The following is an 11,072-nucleotide window of genomic DNA, read 5'->3' on the forward strand; positions in this document are numbered from 1 at the left end:
GCGTGCCCCGCGCCCCGTGTCTGCTTAGTGTCTGCTTTTTATTCGGATGTAGCTGCAGCCATGCAGAACATTGATGCTGTGTTTAGGTTTGCTTTACCAGACATATCAGGAGCTGACTGTTTAAAGTATCATTGCAAATATTTTCCCTAAGTAGAGAGCAGACTTTTGCTCAGCCGTTTTTGTGTTAGCACACCTGTTTCCTAACACCATGATCATTTGGGAACTGAGTGTGCACAAATGTTTCGTCTGCAGGAATCCTAGTAAGTCTCACCTGCGCCATGCCATCCCCAGTGCAGAGAGGGGGCCCGGGCTGCTGGAAAGTCCTTCCATATTTAACTTCACCGCTGACCGCTTGATGAATGGTGTGCGCAGCCCACAAGTGAGGCAGACGGCTCAGCCGCGAGCTCGTCTCCAGAACCCTCCAGCCTTTGCCAAAAGAGATGTGGGGCCCGGGCGCGTGGAGCAGAGTAGCTTCGAGTCCTCCCCGGGCTTAGGCAGAGGGAGGTGAGTGCTTGTGATTTCTGTTGGACGGGTACTGTGGGCATTACTTAAAACCATTAGTAGTGTCAAATTCTATGAATTTAGATGTCCCTTACAGGAAATCAAAAGGAAGGCTATAAACTATCCAAAGTCTTGTATAGTCAGTCACTCACAGGGTTACTTTTAGAGCAGAGACTTGACTGGTTCCATCTTTGTGGTGACAGGACATTGTTCATGGGAACTGAGGGTGGGCCAGACCCTGGGTCCTGGTCATTAATGTGTCGGCCCTGGCTGGGCAGCTGTATGGATTATCAGACCATGGAAGCTGTCAGGGCAGTGAAGTGTCTTGGTGCCCTCAGGCCTGTGTGACATCCATTCAGAAGGTGGGGTTGTTGGTGGGCTTAAGCTGAGTTTGGGGAAGGGCACTGAAGCCAGCGGTTTAGACCTTGAACCTTGGAAACATGCCTTGGGAACCATGGAGTGAAAGACTGCCAGACGGGAGAGGAAGCCCCATGTGGTTCACTGGAGTGAGGGCTGGGGGTTTGGGAGTGGACCAGGCTACCTGGGTGCTGTGCCCTTGGATGATCAATCTGATGGATCGTCATTGCTGTTTTTTTCGCAATTCACCTTTATAGCTCTGTGTCGGATTTTACACACCTTGCCACTCTAGCTGAATGGATGTTCAAATATTCATATCATAACAAAAATCCTAAATGGAAAAATTATTTAGATCAATGTTTTCTTTTATGTCCCTATCTAGACTTCAGTTTTACTTCTTTATTATAAAATTTTTGTTTTGCTTATAAGATTGGGATTTTAGAATCTAAAGTCATCTATAGTAGATTACAAAGTTGTGAAGATTGTGCTCAGTGAAATCTGTTTCCGGTGGAAAAGGTCACAGTCTGCTGCTTTCCTATTCTCTAGGAAGAGCTCCTTTGGTTATCGGAAGAAGCGGGAGGAGAAGTTTACAGTGAGTACCTCAGAGCCCTGCCGCTTTTGCCTGACGTTTCAACCCCGCTTACACTGACCAACCATGAGGTTTGACAAAGGTGTGAGAAGGAGCTTTTAGACGTGGTCCTGCAGTTTTCTTGCCACGTGGTGTCGGCTGGGTGATAATGGCCCCTTTTGATGCTCTGAAGAGGAGGTGATGGCTGGTTTCCTGAGAAACCGCTGACTGCTCTGTGCCCTGTGCAGCACACAGAGGTGCACCCAGGGGCGCCTTGCACACATGTGGTCTATCCACATGCATCCAGATGGGTGCTTTCTGTGCGGGTAACCAGGTAGTGGTGTACTTTGAAATTACTGGGACCTTGAGTATGGACAAGCAGAATGAACTTTTCCCACATAGGAATTAGCTCATCAGTGTTTTTCTTTCAAAATACTTTACTCTGTACCCACTGTGTAGAAAGCATTCTACACAGTGCCTTCTGCTGTAGCTTATGGTTCAGGACAAACCCAAAATCAGTGATGGGCATACAGGGGTGACTGTGTCCGCTTAGTGACTGAGCAGCTCTCCCTCTGGGTGACACTCTGCAGGACTCTGATGGGGGCGAGCACCTGGCAGTGTGGGCAGTGTGCTTGTGGACATGGGCTCTCTATGTAGAGCTCCTCACCTGGAAGCTGGAGAAGACCCTGAGGGCCCCAAGCCATTGAGTTACACGTTCCCCTTACAGGACATAGCTTTTATTTGCAGAGAGTTTAGAAAGTGCACATTGGTAATAAGTGAACATCCTGATTTTACCATATTTGTCAGTTCAGTCTAATTTTTGGTGACTCCTTTGGTAAGGCAGTTTGTGTCGGTTGGTTCCAGTTGGAATGTATGAATTCCTGTACATTTGGGCCAACAGAATGGGCATCTGTCTCTTGAGATCCTGGCCACCCCACAGGAGTCATCCCCCTGCTCACTGCATCATCTCCAGGGGGAAATGTATCCCATCGCCATGCCAGTTTCGTTCTGTGTCGTGTTCCTGATCTGTGTGTTCATGCCTGGAACCACTGAGATACCCACACACATGGTGCAGGTGTGTGTATTCGACAGTGAGCCCATTGCTGCAGTGGGTGTTCTGAGCACCTGAAAAGCTTGCAGGCAGGTGGCAGACATGAACTACAGGCCAGGCTATGCTCCCTGGGACCAGGGATGGCACTCGTGCCTCACCTAAAGCCATTCAGACTCTAAAAATGTTCAAACGCTGCCTCTTTGGTCCTAAAAGACAGGTCTTCCTTCCTAGAAATGCTCGTCTTCCGAAAAGCTGGGTTCACCTCAGAAACATGCAGAGCTTTAGAATGAAGCCTCTGAAAATTGCTTTGAGGTGAGCATGACCCAGCGTGTGCTGGGCTGCAGGGCACAGTGCAGCCTGGTTCAGAGGAGGGCACGCGCGCAAGCACGGTTGGCGGCCTGTAGGCACCAGTGCTGTGGAGTAGACAGCCAGAGGCCCAGAGCATACTCGGGCAATGGTCAGCTTGATTTCATCCTTGACCTGGCCTCCTGAGCTCTACCACAGTTTCTCTAGATTTTACTTTTGTAGAGATGCCTGTTGGTGTTAAGTTTCTGGGAAATTGTGGCCTTTCCTGTGAAGTAAGCTGCAGGAGGGCATGGCTTCGCGTTCAAGTAGCCCACCATTCAGCTGAAAATACCTGTGTTCTCCCCCATTGTAGGCTCATATCCCCTTTCCGCCCTGTCTCTCTCAGCTCAGGAGCTGGGTGCTCAGAACGGCTGCTGGTAGGCTGACTAGGAGCGTTATAGTAAAAAAATACATCACTGCCTTTCTCTTGAGGTCTTGGACTTAAAAGTTTTACTCGGGTATTATGCTGAGTTTACGCTTTTGAAGTCAGGGAGTGTGATAGAATCTCTTGTTAAATATCATGCTTTTACATGCAGATTTTAAAATATTAGTGGTTTCAGTAAGTTAATTTTCAGATAACTAAACCCCCCTCCCTATTATATTAAACTTTTTTTTAATGGAAATCCTTGTGAAATTTCTAACATAAATTGTACAGAGTTGAGAGCGTGACTTTTGTTTTCTTCTACTTTCTCCTCTATTTCTTAGATTATAGACTGTGCTGTGGTAACACAGAACTTGTGTGGAGGTGAATAAGGTTAATGTCAAGACGCAGGCTCTCGGGACTTTGCTGTGTCCCACTGGTCTGTGTCAGTTGCCTGGAGGTCTGGGTGTCGCACACACCCAGCTCTTACTGCATGTTTGAGCGTGGCCGGCAGAGCCCTGCGGCTCCTTCTGCCTTTTCAGCTCCACTTTCATGGGTGAAGCTGCCTAACCAGGTGACCTTTGATAGGTGACCTTTGATAGGTGACCACCTTGGCAGGGTTGAGGACCTCAGAGACTAGGGAGGTATTTCTGAGGCCCTCTTGCCCAGCCACCCTGGGCAACTGCACCATGTTCTTCTCTTTCAGAGGAGTCAGACTCAGTCTCCAACGCCACCCAGACCGCCGTCCCCCAGCTTTGAATTAGGCCTGTCCAGCTTCCCCCCACTGCCTGGGGCAGCAGGACATTTGAAGACAGAGGACTTGTTTGAGAACAGGCTGTCTGGCTTGCTCGCAGGAACGTCCAAAGAAAGGGTAAGATGTCCGAGCCTGGTGCTCGCTCCTGCTCTTCACAGGTGTGTTGTTTCCATGTGTGGAAGCGGCTTATGGAGGGCAAGTGATGCAGTGGTCTCCCAGGTTTTGAGCGGCAGGGTCAGAGAGGAGCCCTGCCCTGCTGGGCTATAGAAATGCAGGTTGAGTCATTATTCTTAGTTTTTAGGACCTACTTTCATTTTCCGAATCAGCAGAGTAAAAAGGAAAAATCTGAATTATGCCAAAAATAACATATTTTGGATAATCTACATGAATAACCAGAAGACTGAGCAACTTTACTGTGATATGGGAGGCTGTCGGTGACCTCTCTGCTGCCACGCTCCCAGAGGTCACTCCTTAGCAGTGACTCCATCCTGGGAATCACGAGCACTGTGGGCACCAGGCGCTCCCTGTGGCTCTGCTACCAGCAACAACAGAGGGACTGAGCTGCTGCCAGGACCAGGGCAGGAGGGCCGGAACGCCTCTCCCAGCACCCCGCTGAGCTCTCAGCCTGGCTCTCACCATCACCCCCATATCCTTTCCCCCTGCCACCATCACCCCACCTACTGCCCCTGGATGTGAGTCAGAATTCCCCACTCTGGGCACTGCCTGGCAGACCCCATCCACAGCATCTGCACTGGGGAGCCCTGCAAGCTCCTCAATGCCAGGCAGGGTCATGGTACCCTTTAAGCCAGGTCTTTAGTTGTCTCATACTGGTGTGTGATTACTGCTCCTCTTTTTAGCCTTCAAGACTGAGAGGATTCCGCATTTTATTTTAGAGAGAAACACTTACTAAACTTGATGTGCCCTGTGTGTTACTGTATACCTTAAACTCCAGATAGTGATGTCTGAGGTGTCAGGTCCCGTGGAGTGATGGCAGAGTTGGTGCGGCCAGTCCTAGCTTCACATGGACCCCATTCCCCTCAAGGTGGGCAGAGGAGTAGGACAAGCAGGCCTCTACCCTGTTTCAAAAATAGCTTTAAAAAAAAATTCTTTTTACTATTGTTTTTCTTTTTTTTTTTTTTTTACATTTCAAGTTTGTGTGAAATTTATCTTGAGGAAAGAATTGTTGCTTTTAAGAAGTCTGAGCCTGATTCCAGCTGGAAGGGTCCATGTCCCTGCTTCTCAACAGAAGACCTTGGTGGCATGTAGGGCCCTGGGAGGCCTCAAATGGGACAGGTTCTGACAGCACAGCAGCACCCCACGTGCCCTGGGCGTGAGGGAGCTTTTACACAAAGGAGGCATTTCCACACCCATGTTTCCGCCACCCTTGAGTACAAAATCATGAGAGATGATGGTTCTTATGGCCCCCAGGTCACCATCACCACCTCCCCTGTGCTTAGGTAGCCATTCCTTCCTCCAGGAGGAGGTATCTACCCGACCCAGGGATCGAACCCTGGTCTCCTGGGTAGGGAGGGCAGTGCTATTACCTCCAGAGTTCTCACTTGTGAACTTTCTATCTACTTTGAAAAGCAAGACTTTGAGAAAAGGCCTGTTGCAATCAGGCTCCCTTCCAGCTCTTTATTTGCTCTCTCGCCTTTTTTAGTTAACAAATGGCTATGTGTTTGAGTGGTCACTGCCTATTGCCAGGTGTCTGCCTTAAACGGACTTAAAAGTCTCTTTGCTTCCTGTTGAGTCAGGAGGGTTCACATCAGCTTTCAGGGGCTGCTAGTGAATTAAGGTGGGAACTGCCGCCCTCACCCCTTGAGGCGCTCAGGTTCAGTCAGTGTGGAGCCATGCACTGATGTCCCTGTGAGGCTAAGCCATGCTGGACTCTGCTGGGGACTCTGCCGTAGATGTGAGAGTTCAGGTGCCAGCAGCTCAGATGAGTGCAGTCCGGTCCCTTTGGGACGGTGGGTATGCCAGCCGCTGTGCTCGCACACCGAGGAAGGCCAGAGACTGGCGGGGTCTGCCCAGAGGAGGGGCAGCTGCAGTGTGCACTCTGCCCGGGGTTGGCCAACGCCTGCTCCTGAAGACAGCGGACACTGTCGCTGTGTGTTTAAGATCATTGACAGAGACCTGTTAGACATGCCTCTACGCGGTGATGAACTGTTCTTCGTGGTTTCAGAGCCTGAATGCAGACGCCAGCACGAACACTCTTCCCGCGGTGCCCCCCCGAGAACCCTCAGCGCCCTGTGCCGTGTCCGCAGCCTGCGAGCGCACCCCCTCCCCTGCCCGCCCGCCCGAGTAAGTCCAGCCGTGCCCGGGACCCGCGCCCAGTGCCCTCTGCGGGGTTGCCCGCTCATGTCCACTCACGCGTGTGCCTGGTGGCATCTTTCCAGGGATGCCAAGGTGGTGGAGAAGCAGAGGGAAACCCCAACTGTGGACAGACCGCCTCCCACCCTGGCCCTGAACACCACTGCAAGTAAATCAGTGCAGGTGAACGGTGCCATCTCGGTACGTGCCCGCGGGGGTAGGGGGATGCCCAGGGGCTCCCAGAAGGGGTGGCCACACGCGTGCGCAGCAGGCCTTCTGCACAGGGTACCAGGGCCTTGGGCGATAATTCCAGCTGACCACTGTGGCTGTTCATCGTCCGAGGAGCTGCAGCTTTCAGCTCTTGTGCCTCGTGGATCAGAGGGCTCCCCGTCTCCCACCCCACTGCTCTTCCTTTTATTTTTAAGTTACAACTGATTGATGGAGATGACAGACTTTAAATGTCCTCTTCTTTCATTTAATCTTCATGCTTCCACTTACCTGGAAACCCCCCTCCCCTTTTTTAAGTTGTTACCTCTGACTTTCCTGCATCACGCCTCCAGCCCCCCACACGGCCGGCCATCCTCTTCCCCAGTCCCGGAGGCCGCGTGGCCGGCAAAAGCAGCTGCTGCTCTCATTCTTGCAGCTGCCTAGTGTCTGCCACCTCTTTGGGCTTGTCTGTGCCTCGGAAGTGCCCACAGGCCAGAGGCTGGAAGGAATTCAGTTGGCACTCTTCTCCGTGCCTTTTATCCTTTTATCCATTTTTACAAAGTATTTGTAGAGTGTCTTGGAAGGAAAGTTGTGCTCCAGGGGAAACTCAGCTATTGAAATGCAGGAGCTCTTCATTTAAGATACTTCTGAATGTGGTTACAACTGGAAACTTGTACCTCTGCCTCTTTGAGCCTGATTCTCACATGTCATCACACTAATCCCAGAGTTGTCCATTTCCCAGGAATTGCGAAAACCCAGCTACGCAGAGATTTGTCAGAGGACAAGTAGAGAGCCACCGTCTTCCCCGTTGCAACCCCAGAAAGAACAGAAGCCAAACCCGGTCGGCTGTGGGAAGGAAGAGAGGAAGGTCACGGAGAGAGAGCCCCTCGCCCCCAAGTCCAGCCCAGGACCACCCAAAGACCAGAGGAGGCCGCTGGGCCGCCGGCCGTCACCCCCGGGCTTGGGGCGGCGTCCACACAGAGAACAGAGCCCCCCACCCAGGCCCCCTCAGTGAGCACCGAGGTCTGGGAGGGCTGCGAGGAGCTGAGGTCGCCACAACTAGGCACTGTCCCACTCGGACGTGAGTGAGCCGCTGGCTAGGAGCTTGCAGTGTAGACGAGGCCCACAAGGTGCCTGCAAGTTATTTTTCTTCTATGAGTCGGATTTCCCCCCTCTTGAAAAAAATCTATTTTTCAGGATTTAATTAATATAAACCTTATTTTAGGTTGGTGCTTAACTGGAGGTGATGCATAAGTCTGATTTTTTTCAGGATAGAAAATGCATTTATCCTAACAAATTGATATTTTTTATTAAGCCTCCATGTGGCTATGAATGCAAGCTATATATATAGTGAGTTTTTCTAAATTAAGTGGAACTATGCTACTTCATTTTTTAAAATAACTGGTTAGCAAGTGCGTATCTCTGAGATGTCCAGGCTGCCGGGTGAAGCTGAGGACCGAGGGAGGAGGACTGAGGTGATGCTGTGAGCACAGCCTGGGGGGAGCGGGCGGGGCTCGCCAGCCTGGGAGCTGCCCTTCACTCGGAAGCCTAACAGGTGGTTCTAGCATTTTCTAAGCAGAGTCCAGTTTTGGTCCACTGGGCGAAGTAAGCCTGCACAGCCCCGAGAGCCCTCTTGTCCTGCCAGCAAGTAACCAGCTCCTCACTCTAGTCTCAAGTGGCTGTTATGTAAGATAAACTCAAAGCACATTGTGAATAGAATTCAAATGAAATATAAACTTTGTAGCCCACTGACATGTTACCACGAAATTGTACCCTGACATTTTGCTCCCTCGAGTGGGTGGGGAGGGCATGGAGCCCTGCTCACAGTTGGCCTTCCCGGCCCCACCCCGCTCCCCAGGCCTCCCAGGTCCTCCCGGCCACCCCCACCCCCCAGGTCCTCCCGGGCTGGGATCGTGGGGGAGGTGGTCGTGGTGCCCTCTGGTGGCGGAGGGTCCCAACCCACTCTCCTTACCTCCAAGACAGGGTCAGTGATCCCTTCTCCAAGTGCTGCTCTCCAAGAACACGCATGCACTAAAGCTAGCAGTTGATAATAAAGTTTAACATAAATTATTTTGTTTTAAAATGCCTAAATTTTTTCTTTAAGTATTCTAAGCAGCAGACATTAAAATAAGAATATTTCCTGCTAAATGTAACCATACAGTTTATTCCACAAAATGTTATTTAATAAGACTGAGGGTTTTTTTTTTTTTTAAGAGATTATTTCCATCCAATATTTAAAGACTTGAATTTTATTTAAACTTGAAAATGACTTTGCCTTAACTTTTGTATAGGACAGTTTAAGAGTTCTGAGATGGGCCTGGGTTGGCATGAGTGGGGTCTGCTGTCACGGTGTCACTGGGTGAGCACTGTAGGAAGGACTAGCAGTCGTGTTTGTAATGTACCTGGAAGATCTTACACAGTTGATCTTTTTTCAGATTGTTGAAAAATCCTGTAAATGCAAATAGTCGATACTGTATTAAATATGTGCACTTGGGAGTGTGTGCTTTGCTTGTACAGTTGTAAATAATCAGAACATATTAAAAAGGTACCCTAAAGAGAAAAATCTGATAAAAATTGATATATTATAAATGTTACTATTGACCTGGATGTAGATAAACTCAATGTTGTGGTTTGAATATTATTTTAATTTGTTGAAGTTTTTTTCTTTTTCTCTTGTACTGGTGTGTTGAACTGATTTCTGCCTCTTTGCTGCTGCGAAAGGGAGATGGAAGTCTGATTAAAACCTTCGAATGTTTTCATGCTCTTCTTAAAAGTATGTTAAGTATGTACTAATCACAGCTAATTGTGAAAGGGTTTTCAAAATATAATCTGTAAAGTGGAAACTGGCAGGATCTGCAAGTGAAAGTGAAAAATAATCTCTTTAGAATCACAAATGGCTAATAAGCATGACACGCCTACGGAGGAAAGCAGGCCCGTCTCCTGGAGAGCAGCGTCTTTGTTCAAAGGCCTGGACACCCACACGGTGCTCATGTTTCCGAGGCCCCTGAAAGGAACAGGGAATTTACTTCATTGTAGTTGTGAGATTGCTGACTAAGAGAGTTTGAAATGATTGACCTGTTCCACCGAAACCAGTGCATACTATAGGAAGAGCTGGAGAGGCCCAGGACCCCGTGATGTGGCTGCCAGAGAAGGGAGCGATGCAGCACGTCACCCTGAAGTCCAAGCCCCATGGAGCCCAGACACTGGTTTTCAGTAGCGGCAGGTCCCTCCCTGGAGGGCCTTCCGCGCTGTGTGGCCCTGTGACGGCAGCCGGGCCCCCAAGTGGTGTGACCTGTCGGTCACAGGAGGCTTCTGCTCCCGCAGCCTCGAGTCCAGACTTCACTTGGATGTCATTTTTAGCGCATCCTTTTTAATTAAGCAAGGGTGATATGCCAAATAGCCATGTAATGTCCCCCAACCCCGCCTTTCTGAAGTTCCTGAGATTTTCCACTCACAGAAAGCACGGGGGTGTCTGGCTTCCTGCCACATAGCACCTCTCTGCGGGCAGTCCCTCAGGTAGAGTCAGAGATGGCGACACAGACGGCATTCTCCTCGGACAGTTGTGCAGTGTCGTTTGGAGAGATGGGGGGGAGAGCCCCGCCCTGTTTCACATGAATTTCGCACAGTCGTTGCTCTCAGAGAGTCCGTGTCATGCTGTTTCTGATCAGACCCTCCTGTAACCACCACTGGTGGTCACTAGTGTGGCAAGAAATGTTTCATGTTGCTACATGGTCAGGGCCACCACAGCGCCACGTGGAATCTGCACTGGGGCCTTGGCCTCGGGGCAGGCATGGCCGGAGTCTGCATCCAGGTCCGAGGAGCAGCGGACGATGGGCCTGAAGGAGCAGCTGTGGCGCCAGCTTGCAGGAGGGCAGGGGCACGGACGCCTCGCCAGGGCTTCTGTTTCTGTTCCACTTTTTTTCATTAAGACTGGAATCAAGCTTATGTGTAAACTATTGGTAATTTAAGTTTCCTTTTGTGTCATTCAGTGTAAAACTGTCTAATTTGAAAAAATGTAGGTTATGAAAAATAAAGATTTAGGCACTGTTTGGGTTTTCTTTTGACTTTTTTAAAATTATAATTTTCAAGAATGCAACTTTTTAAAAAATGGTGTGTGAGAATGAAATCCAGGTTCCATCATGTCTCGTAAGTCTTTGCAGTGTGAGTGCTGTGCCCCGTGGCTCAGTTGTCAGCCTGCAGGGTGGGCGCTCAGGCAAGTATTGGTGAGAACACAGTTCATTAAATCCAAGGTTTACCATGAGAATAAGTATCCTGTGTCGGGCTCTTCTGTTTCTTCTGTTAAATAACCTTGTCTCAGGAGATGCCCACATAAAGTCACCAGGGGTAGAGATGGGGCCATCATGTTCAAATCCTAAGTGAGCCTCAGAAACTGTGATGGACTTGACCTTAGTTCAGCGTAGCCCATGCCCATGCTGAACTCTTGGAGCCATCCCACGCCTGCAATAGCTCAGGCTTCTGGGCCTCCCAGGGTCTGTTTGGAGACCAGGTCTTTTTCAGTGCAATAGGTAGTGTCCACAGCAGGTGTGACCCACTGAATTAGCCTAAGACAACCGTGGAGCCTGCACACGCTCATGTGCACATGGGATGAACACACACA

General features: G+C 49.9%; 1 protein-coding gene across 2 annotated transcripts in view; it reads left to right on the forward strand.

The window, feature by feature from the left end:
- LARP4B (La ribonucleoprotein 4B) overlaps positions 1-10,503 on the forward strand; it is an 80,641-nt gene extending 70,138 nt beyond the window's left edge. Inside the window, exons 13-18 of one of the 2 annotated variants that reach the window (XM_065921413.1) lie at positions 253-504; positions 1,405-1,450; positions 3,890-4,054; positions 6,120-6,238; positions 6,334-6,448; positions 7,197-10,503. In XM_065921413.1, the coding sequence (XP_065777485.1) occupies positions 253-504; positions 1,405-1,450; positions 3,890-4,054; positions 6,120-6,238; positions 6,334-6,448; positions 7,197-7,469 (970 nt within the window). In that variant the 3' untranslated portion in view covers positions 7,470-10,503. The remainder of the gene's footprint in view (positions 1-252; positions 505-1,404; positions 1,451-3,889; positions 4,055-6,119; positions 6,239-6,333; positions 6,449-7,196) is intronic. The other variant, XM_065921415.1, reaches the window with a different exon arrangement.
- Positions 10,504-11,072: the final 569 nt, after the last annotated feature.

The sequence above is a fragment of the Muntiacus reevesi genome, chromosome 2, assembly GCF_963930625.1.
Source record: "Muntiacus reevesi chromosome 2, mMunRee1.1, whole genome shotgun sequence".
NCBI lineage: Eukaryota > Metazoa > Chordata > Mammalia > Artiodactyla > Cervidae > Muntiacus > Muntiacus reevesi.